Below are 22,436 nucleotides of genomic sequence, written 5' to 3'. Positions count from 1 at the left end.
GTAAACCAGGTTTTAAAAGTAGGGTATCACAATACTGTCAGTGCCACTGCCTCTGGATCACTCAGCTGTTGATTAAATTGTCACTGAGTATCGGATCTGATACCAATTGTTGTAACGCGGCAGTCACTGAGAGGGGAGTGAATCAGTGAGTCTAATTTCGATCCCCAAAACTTGTCCAATATCAGATACGAAAAACCTTGATACACCTGTCCCTGTTTGCACACAGTTGTATGCCCACTCAGCCTCTCATAGGCACTTCCGAGTGTGTAAAACCATTCGGCATTCCACATACTTCAATATATATATACATACAATGCAAACAAGAAACACACCGACAACACAAGGTTTTTACAAGGTTCGACAATTTTTCTACATCCCCAGAGTAGTGCCCATAAAGGCTTCATACCTACTTAATACACTACTTTTCACTGCACCCACAGTCGGGAGCACCCACGCCTAATTTTCTCAAGTCGAATCTGAGATGGCATTCACAGTGCCGATATAATGTGTAGCACCTACTACACGGGAGCACCCACTCCCAGTGCTTAGCATCCACTAAGCACTCAATAAAGAATATAGTAAATTTGGGCTTATATCAATGCCTTACAGTCAAACCCTGCCTAGCATATACATCGACAACTAGCTAGTATGCTTACAATTCATCCACAACTAACCTAGTATATATACAATTCATCCACAACTAACCTAGTATATATACAATTCATCCACAACTAACCCTAGCATACATACATGCATATAATGAAAATCAAAGGTTAGGGAATCTCACAACCGATTGCCTAGGATGATTGGGAACTTGCACTGACAAGCTTGGTGTTCACACCTTCTCTCCCCTTTAGCTTCTTGCTCTTCAAAGTAACCACAAACAAACCCTGATTTGGTTTCTTCTCTTCCACTTTGGATTTGAATCAATGTATCATCAACACACATTAACCACCTCCTTAAACCCTCATTAATGGAGTAAACAAAACTCCTATTAAGCAACAAAACTCATTCATGGTTCTACCAACAAAGGAGGAAGCTCCTCTCTTCAATCTTCTTCTTCCCTTGCCTTAGAGATAAGATACCATCAATAACACCCAACTACCCTTCTAAATCACTATTAATGGAGTGTAAAACAACTCACATGAAGCCTTTAAGTTTTTCAATAATCAACAATAGAGGGAGGAGATTCACACACCAAATTCGCACCTTTTCACTCTCTGAAACCCTTTTTTTTTTTTCTTCCACTGTGTAGAGCTCAGAATGGTGAAGAATCTACAATTTGGTTCACCCAAATCAGAGTTGAGATGAGGGAGATATGGTCATTTGAAGTTGGAGCAATGAGATAGCCTGAAATAGAATCTTCGTAAGAGTGGCGTAGGCAACACCGAGCGGCACACGCAACAGAAGCACAGATCTGGCCGTAGATCTCATCAAAAGGAATCTCATAATCTGAGTCATCTGATTTAAATAACAGACGGTAAATACAAACCGTAGATCTAGGATCCGATGATGTCATGTAGACGTATGATGTCAGCGCTTGCATCAGCGGTCAGAATTGTTGTCGACATCCCATTGGTTTGATCGACGAGATTCACGGTGGATTGTCAAATATGTCTCATAAAGTAAGGGTGGCTGCCAGTCCTTGGATTAAGATCTTTAGATCTGGGTAAAACCATATCTCATGAGAACATAGAAAATAGCATCTATCCATGCCCTTTTTGCATGTGCAAAACACCGTAGCGCCTGTTGATCCTACACTGCGCCAGCAGATGGTTCTTGATAGATCCAACCAATGGTAGACCTCGTGCAAGCATATTAAGCGATGATCCAGTGCCAAATCGTGAGCACTCTCAGATGGGAATCAAGCCTACGTGGCTCACTCTGAGACGTCCATTAAGGATATTTTCGATTCTTTTATATACACATAAGCCCCTGCGTTCATATTTTCAGTGCTAAACACCCCTTATTAACTCAGACCTTCAAAATCTCAGAATTACACAAAAGCACCTCAAATTTCAAAATTAAAATTTGGAAAATCCACCCAACACCGAGAGCAACTGCTGATTTCCGGTTTGGATTTTCAAATCGGATTCAAGGAAACACATGTAACTTTTTCATACGTTATCCAATCGAGATAAAACGAAGTGCGTTGGAATCGCGACTAGACGCTCTACGACTTTCCAGAAGACCCAATCATCTGACTCAGCTATATAAAAAGACCAAAATTCTCTTAGACCTTTCCAATCATGCATCTTCCTCATAAGGAATTAGAACTTGATGAAATCAGAACCGTTGGAAAGATCGAATTTTTGTCGTATCGTTACATGGAGAACACTTCTTTTAAAAAATTCATCTTCAATGTCGAAATTACCCATGACTACCATAAATGTTGTAACTTCTTCATACGATATCGGAATACGATAAAATTAAATGCGCTGGATTAGATAAATTACAATTTATCTTTTTCATGAAGAAACGGTCTTCCAAAAATGTCATTTTCACTATCGAAAATGCCCTCGAGCATAAATAGGTCAATTTTATCAGTTTTGACCTAGAAACCCGCACCACTTACCATGAATGAATCAAACCACTCTATGCACAGAATGTAGCTATGTTATCTCATCGGTGACACTGAACATTGTCATGTCATCACTTTCGACCACGTCACCCAAATTGGCCACATCATCACCGCCACGTGGTTGGGTTGCCAACAAGGACAACCATACAACAACAAAGAGAACTACTAAAACCTATCTACTGTGATAATTAAATGGATTAAAACAACCATTACATATAAGAAGAACTTGATATTTAGCAAGAGACGGAGATAACCGAAGTCTAGTTAAGATCTTTCTAGTCCAACAGGTCTGGAGCTTGCTTAAGGCCCAAAAAAATGCAAAAACGCATAGGTGTGTAATGGGAAAAGACCAAGTCAGGCAGAGATCACTAGTCACTCTACCATCAGAGCGAGGACGGAAAGAACAAATGAGAGAGCCCCACAAGAAGAGAAAAAATGGTTGTAGATCCTAATAGGAGATAACTTGGAAGGAAAATCCTTTAAGAGGATATGAGTACTTATCCCCATCCATTTCGTGTAACCTTTGGTTAGATTACTAACCCTTTTGTCTCTAGTCTTGCGAAAGGAAGAAAATATTTGTGTTACGATCCTGGAAAAACTCAACCACATAAATCATCTTACAAGATGAGATGACCCAAGACCATATCAACCCTACCATTAGAATGAGGACGGAAAGAACAAATGAAAAAGCTCCACAAGAAGAGAAAAAATGGTAGTAGATCCTAATAGGAGATAACTTGGAAGGAGAATCCTTTAAGCGGATACGAGAACTTATCGCCATCCATTTTTTGTAACCTTTGGTTAGATTACTAACCCTTTTGTCTCAAGTCATGCAAAAAGAAGAAAAGACTTGTGTTACGGTCCTGAAAGAACTCAACCCCATAAACCGGCTTATAAGGTGAGGGGACCCAAGACCATATCAACCCACATCAATTCCCATAGGAAACCAATGTGAGATCAATCCCCATAAGCTGATATGAGATCATAACAATTTGATTGAGAAAGAATCAACGCAAGGAAATCGAACAGTCATTTATGATCAACCCCAAGCAAGGATTAAAGTATCGGTATCGGTCATCGTATCGATCGGTTAAAATTAAGATACGTATCGGAGGGTATCGTATCGTATCGGAGATACACTAAGATACGCTAAAAATACACACATAAATGGATAGGAAACATTTTTTTAAATACTTTTGCATAAAGAATTTGTTAAAAAAAGCTATTGATAACATGTATTATGCATAAACACTAAATTGAGGGTATCGTACTAAGAATTCAAGGTCTGTAATTGTCCCATAAATGTAAAATCCTTGTTCCCAACCTTGATTTCCACTTTAGTTAGAGAGAAATATGGCTGACAACAACTTTGGAACAAAAAGCCTTCAAAAAATCGTTTTTTTTCTGAAAAATTACCCATATTGGCCATTATACGACCGTAGCGCCGATACGTATCGATACTCACCGATACGTACCGATATATATATATATATCAATACTCACCGATACGTGCTGATATATACCGATACGTACCGATCGATACATACCGATACTCACCGATACGTACCAATACATACCGAAACGTACATTTTACCTCAAATTTATATTTTTCATAGAATCGTATCGAGGCATGTCGTATCGTATCGATGTGTATTAGTGGTGTATTGATGCATATCAATATGTATTGTAGGATATATATCGATACGAAATGATTTAAAAAATTCAATGTATCGTATCGGTGTGTATCGTATCGATCGACTAAATTTAAGATACGTATCGGAGGGTATCGTATCGGTATCGGGGATACTTAAAACCATGACCCCAAGGGATCATTGGTCCAACCAAGCTGTACTCATTATCATTTCTGGTTTAGCTTGACATTAGATCCTTGACGTAGTTGGATTTCGATCCGCTCTTGAATCTGTTCAAATAGTAGCAAAACAGTAAGAATGTTACCAACAATCCCATTGGAGATTGTAGATTAATGGGGTCATGATTAAAACTCAGCTAACAAAGAAAACAAGTAAAAGAAATCCGTGAAGTACAAAATATAAATAAACAGATTTTTATTGTTCAGCAACTCTTAACAATGCTACAAATCTTTGATACAAACTACTTTGGGGGGCTGGCAACAGCTGAAATGTGGCGGCAGCCCTGATAGACTCAGACCGGCAAAGAAAGAAAAGGAATGAATGACAAGAAGACCTGAGATGAACATAACGTTACAGTACAAGCCATCTTCCAATTACTACTACAGATAGTAACCAAAATTACATCTCGAAAGGGCTAAGATGAAGGAATCAGATCAGAACCTTTAGCGGCTATGTCGTAACACAAGGTGCACCTTACTACAACCAAAAACTCGATGTACTTCTCTTTCATCGGTAGCCACCATATGGTTGCTGAGCATAACCACCCATGCCCATTGCAGGGTTGTAGCCACCTGGCATTGTCGAACCAGGAGGAAATCCAGTAGGAGGCCGCACTTGAGGTGCCTGTCCCATTCCCATGCCCATGGGTTGATTCATACCACCCCCACCATAGCCTCTCATGCCCATGTTTGTACCAGGGGCATTCATGCCCATGCCCATGCCCATGCCCATCCCCATCCCCATCCCCATCCCAGCACCACCACCCATTCCCATGGCAGAACCCATCATGAAGTTCGGAGGTGGTGCAGACGCTAGGGCACTTGCACCAGCACGGCCAATTCCAGAGCCAGAACCCATAGCTTTACCCATGATGATGGTCGATGTTACCGTATTAGCAGCAGGTTTTTCCATTCTCTTCTCCCTGCGGTTGATGGCCTCAAAATCGATTCCAATATCTGCCAAAGGATTGGTTTTGGCTGCATTGAAATTTTTGATAGATTAGAGCTCTAGATTTGGTAGATTAATAAATGTTCTAGGAAAACTTTAGCTCAATAATATTATCCAAAAATAAAAAACACAAACAAAAAAAAAATTAAAATGGTTCATTAATGAAATAGGAATTCCAGAACTTACGTCCAGATATATTCAAATTGACAAGCCCTCGGTTCAATGTATCAGCCCAAACAGTAGATTTGGTCTCAAATTTGTCTTTGGGTACCTGAGCTTTAGGAGTTGGTGCTGTAGAACCTCCCTGTGGGAGCAACTTCCCTAGAAAATCGCCACTTGGTTGAGCAGATGGTCCAAATGGAGCACGAAGAGCTGTTTGTGAGGCAATTGGGGTTGTAAATCCTGACAGCCCATAGAAGTTTCCACTGCTTGGCCGACTAGGTAGACCAGTTGGAGCATGTAGAGCTGCCTGTGAGGCCAATGGGACTGTCGATCCTGTCTGTGCATAGAAGTTTCCAGTGCTTGCTTGGGTAGGAGGACCAGTTGGAGCTTGAACCTGTGAAGTTACAGGGGCCAAATATCCTGACTGTGGGGGGAAATTCCCAACGGCATTGCTGCTTGGTTGTGCAGGTGATCCTGATGTTGGTCCTCGAAAAGCTGACTGTGAAGCTACAGGATTTATCGTTCCAGATGATGGAAGGATATCTGCTAGAATATCGGTGTTTTGGTTTGCAGTAGACAAATCCGGGGGCAGAAATTGTTGGCTAGTTGAAGGAGCCTGACCATTTGATAAATTGGAAGGCAAATATGTAATACTCTGAAATGTGTCTCCGAAATCGAAGCCTAAGGCTGTTTCTGTCTTTGGACCAGATGGCCGGAGTTGTTCAGAACTTTGGTTCATGGTAGACTGGAAGGAAGCATTTGAAGTGAAAGCCTGCTGCTGGCCTGATATACTGTCAAGAGCTGGGATAGCCTTGAAAGGAGAATCGCCAAATGGGTCTTCAATTGACTGTGCATTAGAAATTACACTTTTAGCCTCACCAATAACAGGAAACATCAATGAAAGAAAAGGACAGAATGAAAACTTAGGCCCAAATAGTAAAAATTACTTTCTCAGAAATGGAAACTGAATCTTTTTTTTTTTTCTTTTTTACACGTTCTGTCTAAATCTTGGAAAAAGAAATACAGGCCCATAGCCAGAACATATGTTTGCTAATTACAGAAATGTCTCACTACAATGTTAGTGAAAGCCATCTCCTTTTAGTATTTACAGCTATTAAAGGTTAGCAAATCTTGTGCAACACAATGGATCAATAAGGCTCGAGTAACAATCAAGAAATATGGAATTTTGCTGACCAAAAGCTGTCAAAAAATACCTGGTTCAATGCAGTTGATGGCGATGCCGATGCTGATGCCGATGCCGATGATGATGCTACATATGTGGGTCCAGAACCAGAATTTATGTGTAAATCTGCACCAGAGTCTGCCGTTGAAGAGGAAACAGGCACGATAGCCAATTGATTTGAGGCATATGACTCTGCGAGACCACCTAGTAAGTCCATTTCTGAATTACTTGCATCAGGTGGTGCTGCACTGGGTGGTGCTGCTGCTGATCATAGAGAAGACATAACAAATCAGTTACTAAAACTTGGGAAGAAATTTTTCCAAGAGAAATCTAGGATAATTCACATTAAGGAGACAAATCACAAAATGCTGATATTCAGATCCATCGAACTAATTGCTAGAATGTATGTGCACAATACATTGTTCACTGCAGTAATGGTTCACTTATTTCATTTTCTCTCCAAATGATACGATTAAACTATCAATGGCCAGTGAGTCCCCACTAAATTTTCCTCCCAAGATTTCCCATCTCCCTAATTCTCTTTAGACTAAAACACCCAAGGGAGCTTCCTGCATCTAATCCTCCTGCTGTGAACTAGTTTCTGTTAATCTATTCTGGCCTAGAGATTGGTTTGCATTACTTAGAACCATGCAAAGGAAGGTTCTTCAATAAACAACAAAGAAAGGGAAAAGTGAACTGAACCTACAAACATAGCTGTCACGGCATCATGGCGACCCAAGGCGGTGGAGGGGTGGCTAATCGATTTGGCGGTGAATCGCCCACTATGGCGTTGTCATGGTGATCAAGTCGCCCATGTATTATTTTTTATTTCCCCTATTTTCTAAAGTTATTTTTTATGTTTTTAATATATACCTATGACGTAAAAAACCAATCAACATTAGACAACATGAAGTCATAAAAAATCAACATGACTTATTGACATTTAGAGAAATGCTCTTCTTCTATAATAAGTTTTATTGGTCAAATGATTTTATTTTTAGATGAGACTTTTTGTATTAGGTAGAACACAAAACTATCTTCTAACAAGTCTAAGATTACTTAAATCTGAGTTGTTATGACAAAATTATGTTCCGATCAAACTTATTGTAAAGTGGGCGACTGCTGTTAAATCGCCTGAATGGAAACAACTTTATTGACATCAAAACAAAAGATTATTTAGCCGGACTTTGGTTTTTAGCAATGTTCTACCATAATAAGATTTATGAAATTTTTAGAACTAAGAAAAACCTTAGCATTGGAAAGTTGAAAAATCGCCCTACAACCAAAAATCCAGTTTTTGTTCTTGGACCAGGGGGTTGACTTTTTATCCTTTTGGAATTTGATTTTAAACTATTTTTATTGGATTCAAATTGAGGGTATTTGCTTATTTATGAATAATATCTTAAGTTAATGATTTTTTCATGGTATTTGGCATAAATAAGGGCAAAAAATATAATGCAGCATACAGTCCAATAAGGTGACAGTCGCCTAGGCCCCAGGCAAACCGCCTGGATGCCAAGGCGGCGCCTTGGCGACGCCTTGACAACTATGCCTACAAACAGTTTCTCCTTTTTAACAGTTCAAAGAACCCAAGGTCACACCCAAGCATTGACCCCTCAGGCATCAGCACTCATGCTTCAGCGATGAAAGAGTGGAATACCCACTCAGAGCAGCAAGCATACCGTCTCTTTCCTGCATGAGAGGTTTTGAACTAAGATGTATGGATTCTTGGGGCCAACATAGAAAACATAGAGAGAAGCAAGAGAAATGTACCTCAAATATAAACAATAAAACTAGCTAAGCCTTTTTTAACCTCCTCTTACCCCAGCCTGACCATGTCCTCCAGTCATCTGCCACTACTGACAGGTGCTGATATCAACATACATAATGCGCAAGACAAACAAAAGGCAAGTATTGCAACATGCAATTTTATAACTAGAAAAAAAAAATATTACAAGATTTGCCATTTGCTCTCCCAATGAAAAATACATATAAGTCTCTATTTGTTTCGGCGTAAAATTTTACATGTTAAAATATTTCCAATATTTGTTTCCAGTAGGTAAAAGAAGATGTAAATTATCATTGTAATATTTTCCAAGACAGTAGGTTTCTTTGAGGGCATTTTATCGAACAATTTAGTGACATCCGCAGTACCATGAGGTGGAATCATCATATTCTAGTGCCCGTAGGAGCCTTGCCTACTACCGACAGTTCTATTCTACGAGTGCACTGGAGGTCTTGAGAGAAACTGTTAGAATCCTTCGGTACAATTCGTAGGCTTTCATGGGTGATTGGAGCAGTTCTTATTTGCTCTGTTTATTCTGTTCCCCTCTTCCATGTCCTGATTGACCAGTCCATCGTAAAGAGACCGACTAAAAGGCTTCTTGTAGTGGCATGGTCTACTGAATTGCCTTTAACGCCTTAATCAAACAGTGGAGCCAATATTTATTAGAGATGGCACTTGCAGCTGCTTTTTCATTCCCCATGCACATCACACTTTCATTATTATCCAAAACTGTAGTGCATTCCGTAGACTGCACATACTCCAGAAAGAGGTTTGATGTGTCAAAAAGTTCTTCACTCTCATTACCAAGATCTGGAAAAGTCTCATTTCAACGTATATACAGGCTTGTATGGTGATTGCTGGCTGCCTTGCCCTGTTTCTTGTCCTGCTTGTGGTTAATGGAACTATGCAATGCTTCCTCAGCAATTTGCTACAATCTCCAATGGTTGAAGAACGGTGGTGGTACAATCTTAAACTGGCATTCATGTCAAATCCAAATCTTCATTTCAGTCTGTCTCGAGTGGTGGTGGTATTAATCATGATTGTACTATGTAGGTTGATGTTGAATCCCAGAGCAACATCAGACACTGCAACAAAGGACAATAACCCGACCTAATTATCCACCCCCCCCCCACAAAAAAAAAACCCCCCATCCTAATCGGTAATGATCAACTCCTACACTCATATCAGCCAAGGTTAGAAAACATTGATGTTATGATGACCTGTCCCTGTTCGCCTTCACCATATGTGCAAGAAGAGATCGACAAGGGATTCAAACTCTTCAAATGCTAGGAATTTGCCAAGAAGGAAGGCTTCCTCAAAGTAAACTCGAAGACCATCAGAGCCATCGTATGCTGCAACACATTGGTTGGTGCCAATGCCGAGACAATCGATTTGTTGCCTAATTTGGAAATCGTCTCGACCTTCAGCGTTGGCAAGATCGATCCAATAAAATGCAAAGAGAATGGGATTAGGGTTAATAACACCCCTGATGTTCCACCGAGACGAAGTCACCTAAACAGCTACTGCTTTGATCTTAGTGACATTCAGGAGGATCTGCAAAAGTGATTGTTAAATGAAGAGTGGATCGTGGACGACCAAAGGGGATTTCAATGCTGCGGCTGAGAGAGGGAGACCAAGAGAGGGAAAGAGAATAGCCTAGCGGTGGAGTTCTTTGCATCAGGAAGGCGACAATATCGGGAAGATGATGGGAGAGAGGCAATCTGGGAAGACGATGGGAGAGAGGCGTTCAGCTCCTTCTTATTTCTTTCGATTTATCAAGCACCACAGGTAACATTTCACAGACCATTTGACAGCCATTTTTGGCATAAAATTTGTCAAGCTGTTTTCAAGTAGTAAATGCATAGATTTTGATAAAAATTTTTATCTCATGAAAATTTTCCAAATTACAAAACATAAGGCTGAAAACCTACTTTTACAGAAAAATTTGTTTTACTGACTATTTTATGCCGAAACAAACGGAGCCATAAGAAAAAGAAAGGGTGCATTAAGAGAGTATAAATTAACAAAATAAAGATTCAAGAGCATTCTAAGGTTTCATAATTGACTCAAAAAAAAGTAGCACATTATGTCAATCATGTAAATTAACATTAGTTAGGTCCTTCAGTGGCCATAAATGAACATCATGTCAAACCATAAGATCAACTAAAAAGACACCAAACAATTTATTTTGACCAAGAGGATTCTGACAGAGACTGTATAAACAATGCTCTTGATCATATCGTCCTACAATCTTTCCTTAACACCCTCCCACAAAAAAAAAAAAAAAAAAGGCTACAAGTTCGTTTTTCTATCTTTTATGCACTTCATCCCACAAGTTTCTGCTGAGATCACCACATTTCATAACTTAAACCTAATTTTTCATAGAAATTCACCCAATAGATAATTACAATTAAATGAACGCACTATTAAGGAAAATGAATTCCTAACAAAAGCAACTGTGCTAAGGAACCCAACGGCCCACATATGTAGAAAGAGACCATTCAAAAGAAAAAAACCTTTTTCCTTCTTCCTTGTGAACATCAATAATAAGTTAATAACTAATCCAACTGCAAACTGAAAGGAATAAGACACATTCCCAACCACCACCTTTCCTACCTTGTCAAGTCAGAATAATTCATAAGTCGATAGCAAGTAGCAGAATAAATTAGCTAACAGTGTCATCATCTTAACATAGTAAGCATCTCCCACGGAGCAAATATGTTTGGAGTTCCTCATACCTGAAACTGAACTACCTGAAACCGAACCGCGTGGGTCAAATTCATCAAAACTATCAACTTCTTGCTTTACAGATGATGTAGTTTCAGGCACAGCAGTCATTTGACTTTGAGTTTCACTTCTAGGTGGAGAGGAAGCTTTAGGAACAGGTGCCGCTTTAGCTTCACCATTCCTTTCATTGAGGGGAATGTCAGAAACAACCATAGATCATAGCAAGAAAAACATAACGCATTTGAATGAACCAAAATTCATACCTTTCATCTCGAATAGGACTCTGAGCATCATTTACTGCCTCTTCATAGCTAGGAGTGCCAATGTTTTGCTCCGAGTACTTCCTCTCAAACCGCCTGTCAAGGAAAAAAGAGTCCAAAATTTTCTGATAAGCAGGAAGGACTAATTTTGCATTCACATATAAATACCGACAAGAATGATAATAAAAGATCTAACAAAGTTTAACAGAACACAACAGTATTCAAAACTCACTTTCCCTCCTGAGAATAGTCATCAGCTCTTGCACCGCTGCTTCTGCAATTAGAGCGTGTTTAGGGGAGAGGGGCATAGATCAATATTTATTCAAGGTTGACCTACTAGTAATACAAAAAGGAAACAAGGATACCATTGATATAGAGGAAATTCCACTTTCAAAAAATGCAATGCACCTCATGCAAAATAGTTTTTCAACTAATGGAATAACAGAATGTTTCCTTCACAACATAAAAATCGATAACAAATGGGGAGGAAAGCAAGGATAAGATGCAAACTGAAAGCAGATGCATACCGAGATGAATAGCGACCATCATCCTCAAAGCCACGGTCTCTGTCCCTATCAGAGCTCCTACTTCTTGATCCATACTGGAAGTCGTCATTGCTTCGACTTCTTCCACGGAAGTCATCATCCCTGAAACCATCTCGACCATAACGTTCATCAGAATCCCGACCATAACGGTCTCCATCCCGGCTGTATGAGTCTCTACTGTATCTGTCATCCTCCTTGTATCCCCACTCCCTCTCTCTTTCTCTCCCATACTCATTACGTTCTTCATCTCTACTTCCATAACGGCCTTCATAACGATCATCATCATATCGGTCACCATATCCTCCTGAACTTGAATATGAACCAGGCCTATACATTCCGCCTGTCAAGGATGCATTACGAAACCTATGCAGTTCAATAAACAAAGTCAGCAGATGCATACCGAGTGAAACTTCCAACAAGAGAAATTCCAAGAAATCTTTAACCCTTCTCTTCTGATTGGAACCTAGATGACTTCATAGAAAGTTCTCCCCCCCCCCCCCTCCCCCTTTTCCTTATGTTATGTGTATAAGAAGGAAAAACTGGGAAGTGCTTGTCACATTATTAGAAATCCTGGTGTATTTCACTGACACAATGTTACAAGAATTAAACAGAAGAAATACCATAACATTCAAAAGATTGGTATAAAAGTAAATAAATTTCTTGGGCAATACAATTTCTCAGACAAACCTTTATTGCTTTCAAAGCATAACAATTATTAAGCTAAATGTGTGAAAAATCAGCCAACCACTATAGAAATCATACTCACTTGTCCCTGTTAGCAGCAGCTTTCTGTCTAGCTTCCTGAATCCTTTCTTTATCATTCACTAATGTCACAAGACTCTGTGATTTCTTTCTCACGTTGCTTCCCTGGTCCCTCCCACTTGAATCAATATATTGAAAATCTGATAATGTCTGAGAATAAATTTCCATCACTAACCTAGGTGACAAGAATTACTAGCAAGATATTGCAAAGCCCACAGTAACATATGTAAAAAATAAATAAATAAATATAAAAAAAATAAAAAAAATAAAAAAAAAAAATGAGAGAAGAAGAAGAAGAAGAAATAAGGCAGGCATTAAGGAATTGGAAATTACTGAAATTTGGTATGCATGCTCCCTGATCTCATCTATGACACGCTCTGACCCATTAGCCACCAAGTATTCTAGGACAGTCAATGCCTGAAGATCAACGCAGTGAGTTGTCAATAGCTCATGTATTAACAACTGTGTAAAATAAAACGTCTAAGAATGTTGTAGATAGGGACCCCTATACCAAATTCATTTTTTTGCCTGTATATTTCATATCTGAGATAGAACAAAATGAAGTCAACAATTCACAGAGAGGGCCTTGCAATTATAAATAAAGGACTGAAAAATACCCTGGCACAAGAACAAATATCTCAGAAAAAAAAAAAATACCTTGTAAACATGCCGCCAATTTTTCCCAGTATCATTTATCCTCTTCCATATAACTGACATGATCATCTGGTAATCATGACTGCAGATATACCATATAGATTAACACTCATTGAATGAAATAAGACAGGCAAAGCATCACTAAGACTGCCATTAAAAACTTACTAGTTTCTAGAAGCTTGTGCAATATCTGCCAGATGTGAACCATGAGGACCCCATGGCTCATTACTAGTAGCATCAAGTATCTGCAAAATAACACGAAACATGCCGTGTAAGTTCAAAGTACAGAAACTAACAGGCAAACCAATTGAATTACATTATGCCAAACTAAGCATTGCAGGTCCCTAATGCTGGCCTTAGGGACTAAGTGTTGAGAGTTTGAACAATCGGAGCAATGTACACACTTTCATGCCTACTGGATGTAGGTAATTCCATTAGAGCAGAATAACTTGCCCCACTTGAGGATCTTAGAATTTTATTTCTCTAGGGTTTGAGTCCCTAACCTTGGAAGTCAATTGACCAATCATTATTGGTTAGTATAAAAGGCATTTCAGTGTCCCATGGAGATTTGCACATCATCTGAGAGGGGTCCTTGGTTTTGCATCCAGTTTGAACATTTTGTTCCCCTAGATAAAACAGACAGTTTAATAAGCACATGTGCATCCAGGGCCTCACTGCATTCTGGAATTTCCTACTTATGGACTGAATTAAGTCCCATTGTTTTCAGTTCTCCAATGCTATGAGTTTGGTGATCTGATAGCCTTCAAAACTAGTCTTCAGGCTTCGAACTTCAGTCTTTTAATAGATCTTCACATTGCAACCAATCAGGAAAAAAGAAAGTTCTGCCAGCAACCTTTGTCATACATGTTTTTAAGTGCAGAAAGCCAGTACAACTACAATGGATTGAAGCATAAAGTAGAAGAATTTACCTTCTGTTCTATCCCAGGAATTTTCAGTACTTTCTTGTTTACCCCTCTCTTACTGCAAACATGAAAAAGCACAGTTCAAGTTATACTTCACGTATGATGGTTGAAAAAAATATAATAGTTGAAAGAATAAATTTGAATATAAACATATTGCTTTAAAACAGCTTAAGAAATTTTTATACATCCTTTTAGGGAGAGGGATAGGCAAACCACCAGAGTGCCGACCGCTAGTGGGGGCATGGAACAAGGCATCATACAGGAGGAGCAGGGGGATATTTCAAGGGGGTGGAAGAGAGAGGCCTTTTCCCTTCTTTTTATTTCTTATCCAATTTCTCTCCCTTTGGATGTCTCTTTGTACGTTTGGTCTTAAAAGTTTCTTCCTTTCTAACCTTTATTTTCTATTTTCTATTTTTATTTATTATTTATTATTATTATTATTATTATTATTTTTGGAGAGGAAAGCTGAGGAGAGGGAGAAGAATCTTCTAAGAAGAGTATTTCTTACAGGTCCCTGACAGTTTGATCAAAAGCTTTCTTCATTTTCGCTACAATCCAAAGGCACAGTTATAGGCAATAAACTTCAGAACCTTTTCGTGTACCAAAGCAAGTATCGCAGAACATCACCTGGAAAGACAACAATTACAATTAAAAATCGAAAACAAAAAAATAAGAAACAGACATACAAACCCTGTAATGATACCTGACAAGCCAAGTGAAACATAGACAGATTCACCAGCATTTAAAAACATATATAATTAGAACCAAGAAGATATAATACTAGCTCATGCAGCTTTGTTCATAAATGGAAACTCTCCATAAAACCCGTAGCCAGATATATTCAGAAGAATTATATAAACATGATTTCCAAATCAGACAAAAGCATATAAATGTAATAAGCCACATTAAAATGCTCCAACATTAAAGGATAAGGAAACCACATTAAAGTAATTCCGACTTAAATACAACAGACTAAACAAAGAATAAACTCATTATCACGAACACAAATCAGCAATCATCCCTTAATTACTTCTTGACAAAAGAAAAGCATCAAAATCATGTAGAACTCAAATAGAAACGAAGCCAAATGGGTACATGAGTGTCGAAGAAAATCCTTCTAAGGAGAATACTATCAAAAGAATTTTATAAGGGGTGAAATCACCCCTGAAGAATTTTCTCCTATCGTGACTAATTCCTAAACAAACAACTCAGCTGAATCAATGTAAGATGTACAATAATTGAGAACTAAAATCCCTAAAAAAACTGACCGAAATCTACAATTGACATATCAACAGAAGATCCAAAAAGGAGACGAGTAAAAAATTTATGGAAAGAATTTAAGGGGAAAAAAAATGGCAAACTCACATAGAAACCAGCTAACAACGGATAAATATGCAGCAAACTACATTAAATGAAAAATTTTCAAAAACAACATGGACAAGTATCCCTTTTTTATGTAGATTGCAAACATATCATACGAAAACTCCAATAAGAAACCTTAAAGCTATTGAATCAACAAGAAACAATACATGAGCTCAAGAAAAGAGAACATTTCCATCTTAAAAATCGTATATTGAAGCGATGTTCAACCATTGAATTGTAAATCACAGAAAACACAGATGCATAACCAGCACCTCACAAAACCAACAGAATTCAGTTCAAATTCGGAGATTCATTGGCCTAAATCTATTAGAAAATCCTGACATTATTAGATCAACAACAAAATCCAACAGAAAAGAAAACAAATCGGAATCCTCGGAGAGATCGAGAGAACGAACACCTGCAAATACGCATCAGCAGAATTAGAAGATCGAAAGGCCAGATCTGCTGGTGACGGAGAGAGAGCGAAGAAGAGCAGAAATAAAAAAAAAAATGGCTCTCTTCAAATGTTTCTTTCTTTTTTTTTTTTTTTTTTTCCTCCGAATAAAATGAACAAAGGAGTTCTTCCCCCTCCCCCTCTCTTTCAGAATTTTAAGAAAGAGAGAATAAAAGGCGACGAAGATCGAAGACGAAGACAGCAAACCTTGAACGCGGAATATTAAGAGATTTTTTTCTTTTTCGTACTTTATTTTTAAAAGCTTTCGCCTTCTCTCTCTCTTTTCTCTCTCTGTAATTGTATGTATGTACTATATGTATCGTATCAAAAATTCTTAGGAAGTTTTTTCCTTTTAAATACGTTGATAGGTGGTTGAAAAATATTTGATTAATTGATTCTGAATGGGGGAAGAGACTTTCTAGATGGTTCGACTAGACAGACGTCTTTTATTAGTGTGCCCTCTCAAATTCAGCCACGTGGAAGACGATGTGGACACAGCTGTATCGTTAGATAAGAGGTCGTGTCAAATTAGTTGATAGCAATGGGTTGAGTTAACCAACACTTAAAATCAGACTAAACAATGCCGGGCTTGTATTATATATATATATATATATATATATATATGCCAGCCCTGATATAAACTGGAGTCTAATTAATGGGAGGCATGGTTTCAAGTATTAGTATTGGTATTGGATCTGTCACATCGGTTGAGATCAATACCGACATCTATCAATCTGAATTGGTTATCTGTATTGTTTCAAGGGTAAAATAGTAAAGAAAACATATTTTTCTTGATAATTTTAAGGATAAAAGTGACTGATACGCACCAATCTTATCCAATCTGAATTGATATCGATAAATACCGGTAACTAAATCCATGATGGGAAGATTAGTTACATCGGCCAATATGTGCTGGATTGGTCCTAACAAGAGGTGACAATATGATGATCCTCATTTCATCTTCAGTATTTTGTTCTTCTATGTTTCTTTGATGAAGTTCGTCTATATCAACATGATAATCAACAGCCAACATCTCGAGAGAATAAGAGAACAATAGCTTGACAAATATTTGATTGGCTCAATTCAGGTGTCAATTTCAGCAATGTTCGATCGTTTTCAGTTGGGTCTAATTAGTTCCAACCAATTCGTGGTTCCACACCATGTCACACCCTGCCTTCTATAAAGTATGCGGCATTGGATTCTCAAACCGAGTTAGCCTACCTCCACTAGGATCATAGAAGTAGTCACTAACCTCATAATGCCATAAGATTACTAATATTAAATTAGAGTATGCATATTTGATTGGCTCAATTCAGATGTCAATTTCAGTGGTGTCCGATCGTTTTCAGTTGGGTCTAATTAGTCCCCTCTAATTCGTGGTTCCATAGCATGTCACACCTCGCCTTCTATAGGCCAAGGTATGTGGCATTGGATTCTCAAACCTAATCAGCCTACCTACACTCGGATCACAAAAGCAGTCACTAACCTCACAATGCCATAAGATTATTAATACCAAATCAGAGTATGCATATACAATTGTATACATGATAAATACTAGTAGCCTGACAAATATTTGATTGGCTCAATTCAGGTGTCAATTCCAACAGTGTTCGATCATTTTCAATGGGGTCTAATTGGTCTCCACCAATTCGTGGTTCCACACCATGTCACACCTCGCCTTCTATAGGCCAAGGTATGCGGCACTGGATTTTCAAACCCAGTCAGCCTACCTCCACCAAGATCACAAAAAAGCAGTCACTAATCTCACAAAGCCACAAGATTACTAATACCAAATCAGATCGTATAGATGATAATACTGGTGGTGATTTTTCTACAATGATACATACAATTATACATGCCTAATTTTGAATAACCCACAAATAATTAATAATTACATCATACATCCAAGTTAAATACATAACCAAAAATGCGAAGTGAAATCCATCTACATCCACAGCATCTCGCAGAGACAGCCTCAGAATCATTATTGAAATCCTGTTCCACTTCATCTCCTATTCCACCATCTAGAAAGAAGAATCCACATGGGGTGTGCTACACTAACCCAATGAGGGGTGAGGAAGTAAGTATACACATCCATCTATGATGCCAAATGCATGCTTACAATCATAATCAACATACATGATGCAATAATGCTCATCCATATGATCCATTTTCATTATAATAATATCCTAATTACTAAGTCTGAATTTTGGGTATAAGTACTATAAGCAACATAGATCATATCCCTTCCTCAGTATGTCGGGCTCCAGAGATACAAACTAGTTGCAAACAAGAGTCAGCTAGTCCCGGAAAGAATCTCGATCCCCCATCCGACCCCTAAATAGTAACCCGACAGTTATGCATATAGTACATCGCATCGTGCCGTCTGACAGCCATGCATACAGTACATTGTACCATGTTGTGCCTCATGGGATACAATCCGTTGTACCCCATGCATAATAGTCCTAGCAGACCTACCGATTGGGATTAGCCAATACATCACCCCTATTGGTAAGGGGCTATATTATTGGGGTTATGATCTTAGCCCAACGCAATTCTATATGTAGACAAATCTACTAATAACATCCATACATCCACACCACTGACCTCTAGGCCCATCTAGGCCCACTGTATTGAAACACACCTCTGCCATGTCGTGCCCTAGACCGTCAAAATCACAGTCACAACCACACTACTGACCTCTAGGCCTATAGTACCAGAACACACCTCGGCTACACCGTGCCCCAGACTGTCAGCGTCACAGTAACAACCATTGTCCACATCCACATCACACTGTCCATCTCAACCATATTCACATGTGCAAGAATAGAAATATAATATACAATCATAACACAAGTCATCCCATTACATATGTGCAAGCATGAAATAAAATATATAAAATACTCTGTAAAATAAAGTCACAATCATTCACTCACCTCAGTACTCGAATCCAATGGTTTTCGCTGAATTTTCATCATCACATGCCTTGCCAAGTGAATTAGGTTCCTATGCATCAATCCAATTAATTTTGTTAGTTTTAGTTTATACTGTCCATGGACACTTCCTTTTCCACAATTCAGTTGAATTCCCCTGACCGAGACGCAACAACAGACCACTCGGAATGGCACTGACCTATGTCAATTTTCTTCCCGCACACAGACCTATATAGGTCAGTACTAACCTATACAGACCCACACAAACCATACTTATATTGAGCCACACACAATTCATTTTTACAACCCACACAAATCGTACTCTAATGGCACACCTTGTTGAGCCATGGAGAGACTTACTAGTATGTGACAGATCACACAAGTGGGTGGGCACAAGCTGTAGAAATAGAGGACATTATCCCTGAAAAATCACCCACCTACAGGTCAGCTATAGGGTCACCGGCCTATTGCAGGCACCTGCTGGTGGAGGTGTTCTAGCAGCTCCGAACAGCTGTTAACTCCTCACTGGCCTGAGGTGTCACACCCCGTTCTCACAGAACCGGGCCAGTGACCGGGTTAACACTGGTTAACCCAAACCTGCCAGGATCATTAGATACTGTATTCCACCACAGTATACACACAACTAATATAAACTCATCAGATCAGCGGAAGACTAAGTTTTACCTATGAATAATCCCATAATACTTGATACCCGGATTGTGATACAATAATTATATACATGTGGGCCCGAAGGCATGATATTTACACAATAAAAATAAAATTCAAATATCAAGTACATAAGGGAATCCACCAAAACAATCAGAGTACACAGCTCGGCTCGGTATCAAGGCTAGAGCTCTAGCTCGGCATCAAGGGTTGAGCCCAGCTCGGCATCACATAGTAGAGCTCAGCTCGACCTCAGAAGTGGAGCTCAGCACGGCCTCAAAGGTGGTGCTCAGCTCGGCCTCAGAACTGCTGTCCCGCAGCACAACTCTCGCACGAGCAATCAGCGCCGTGCTCTAACTCCTCAGGGGTCCACCAGTCCTCTTCAGGAAACTCGACTGTGGGACCCACCCCATGCTCCTCAGATGTATGACCTGCAAAATCATCTAAAAAGGGGTGTACACGTGGGATGAGCTCACTAGCCCAGTAAGTAGAAAGATGGACCACACAGCAGTCCACACATCAAAACACATGATATGCACTACATGCCATGCTATACATTTTAAATCACATCCGCCTAAGCAACATTACTAAGTCCTTGGTTTTAGTGCTACTACAACCACAGTGCGCGTATACTCCGGGTACGAGCTGCGAACTCCCTCCCGCGATACGCCCATAGGGCTGTCGGAGAAGGCCCACCGTGAGTACTCGGAAAAGTAAAGACAATGCCGTCCATCGGCTCTCAACAGAAATGTAAATGACTAAAATTAAAGGTGCTGACTCCAACAATTTAAAATCAGTACGATTGGCCCTCTTGAATGTACCACCAGGGTTGCCGACTGTCCTACATGACTCGTCGGGCGTTATGTCTAACCGCCACAGTGACCCGACGACCCGCGACCACTGCTTCCCCCCAAATGATAACCCAACACCTTAACCCCTGTTGGGAAGGGTCGTAGCACGGGATGGTGAAAATCCTAATACCGCATGCTCCTATATGACAATAGTACGATTTCATAGTGCCTCCGTGTCCCATTTCACGGGCCACCAATGCACTCGTTTCCAAGCCGACTACGGCATCTAGTCTATCAATGCATCATGCCCCATGATGTCCACATTCAACATATAAATATCTCATTCAATTGGCATTTAAAAAGTAAACATAACACATATGCATAACAATGTGAGGAATGACTAATCTACATAGCATATTCATGATGGCGTGACTAGACTAGATATAATTAAATGAATGCCAAACAATGCCTTCAAACAAGGCCAAACGTCCTCTCCCCACTTACCTGTAGCGTACAAGGATTCCCGTTCGGTACGGGTGAGATCCGGTGCGAATCGGGTAGGATTTGGTGAACCTAACATAATTGAGCGGGGTTAGTACTTCACCATTTTAGGATCAAAATTAACGAGATCCGATGACAAAATCATGTTTAGAACGTCAAAAGAAGGTCACACGTCCGATTTGGGTCCAATCAGACATAAGGATCACCTTCGGGGCCACACGGGTGGGTCAGACAGGTGGGTAGTCTGGCCCACCGGTCCTACCCACCGGTTGGGACCGACGGCGGGTAGGGGCCCGTCGGTAGGGCCCACCGGTTCCATCCGCCGGTTGAGCCAGGGGCCCCTGCTAGGACCGGCGGGTAGGATGGCCAGCTGGTTGGGCCTGCCGATTGGGCCTGCCGGTTGTGCCCGAAGGCCCCCTTGCCCTCTCAGGTGGGTGCCCACAGGCGGGTAGGGGCCCACCGGTTGCACCCACCGGTCTTGGCGGGAAAAACCCTGTTTCTTCCCAACTTCCTCCATTCTTTGGGGATTCAAATGGGGCTTTTCCCAACCCATTCTTCACACCTTCAAGGTCCTATAGGATGGTTCTAACCTAGATCTAGGTTAGATTCAAGTGATGGGAAACCATCTTACCTTCTTTGCTCACGAACAACCTCAAACCCTCCAAATCACTTCAAACCCATAATGCTTCTTTCACCTTGTCAATACCTCTTCAAATCCTTTAAGATCAACACATAAATCATCTATTAAACCTTAGATTCATCATTTCAAAGGGGATTTACAAGATCTCAAGAAACCCTACTCGAATCAAGGGTTTAAGCTTGGGTATGGTGAATGTTCAAAGAACTCGACTTTGCTTACCTCCAAATGTAGATCTAGAGTTGAAGATCACTCTTCCGGCGCCGGAATGGGAAGATCAAGCTTCGGCGCCGCTGAAATCCTTCTCTTCTTCCTCTTCCTTCTCTTCCCTTCTTCTTCCCTTTCTTTTCTCTCTCCTCTTTACTATCCTCACCAACGTACGGGTGTCATAAATGGAAAGAAAAGAAAATCATAAAGCTATATATATAATTCTTAAATAAGTGAACAGTGCACATGGATAGGTCACTCAGGTGGGTGGGTGCACCCACCTGTCTGCCCACCTGAGGGCCAAAACTTGGGATTTTGACAGAGTTCGGGCCTGGCGCGAACCCCACCCCTGGCATACGATGTAGTATATGTATATACCTTAAAATACGGCTACAATACCTGCTTTATCCGTACATAGCCTTATGGTAGGTGCATGTACACGGCTTGGGCACTCCCGTCTCTTTTGGCACTGGCTCGGACTTG

At 39.9% G+C, this 22,436-nt stretch overlaps 1 protein-coding gene across 3 annotated transcripts; it reads right to left on the bottom strand.

The window, feature by feature from the left end:
* Positions 1–4,623: 4,623 nt before the first annotated feature.
* On the bottom strand, positions 4,624–16,522 carry LOC122059609 (clathrin interactor EPSIN 2-like). 3 transcript variants are annotated; one of them, XM_042622500.1, is made up of 14 exons: positions 16,183–16,522; positions 14,911–15,029; positions 14,409–14,460; positions 13,645–13,724; positions 13,483–13,561; positions 13,159–13,242; positions 12,830–12,975; positions 12,046–12,426; positions 11,751–11,792; positions 11,522–11,614; positions 11,270–11,439; positions 6,777–7,006; positions 5,587–6,409; positions 4,624–5,429 (listed from the first exon to the last, which is right to left on the bottom strand). In XM_042622500.1, the coding sequence occupies exons 2-14, from the start codon at positions 14,943–14,945 to the stop codon at positions 4,960–4,962; spliced, it is 2,685 nt and encodes an 894-aa protein (XP_042478434.1). In that variant the 5' UTR covers positions 14,946–15,029; positions 16,183–16,522; the 3' UTR covers positions 4,624–4,959. The 3 variants fall into 3 exon arrangements, with proteins under 3 accessions (XP_042478434.1, XP_042478433.1, XP_042478435.1); XM_042622499.1 differs by having other exon boundaries at positions 6,777–7,009; positions 16,183–16,521; XM_042622501.1 differs by lacking the exons at positions 14,911–15,029; positions 16,183–16,522 and adding an exon at positions 13,983–14,105 and having other exon boundaries at positions 6,777–7,009; positions 14,409–14,453.
* Positions 16,523–22,436: the final 5,914 nt, after the last annotated feature.

The sequence above is a fragment of the Macadamia integrifolia genome, chromosome 13 (genome assembly GCF_013358625.1).
Source record: "Macadamia integrifolia cultivar HAES 741 chromosome 13, SCU_Mint_v3, whole genome shotgun sequence".
Lineage (NCBI taxonomy): Eukaryota > Viridiplantae > Streptophyta > Magnoliopsida > Proteales > Proteaceae > Macadamia > Macadamia integrifolia.
This window is presented reverse-complemented; position numbering and strand designations above follow the sequence as displayed.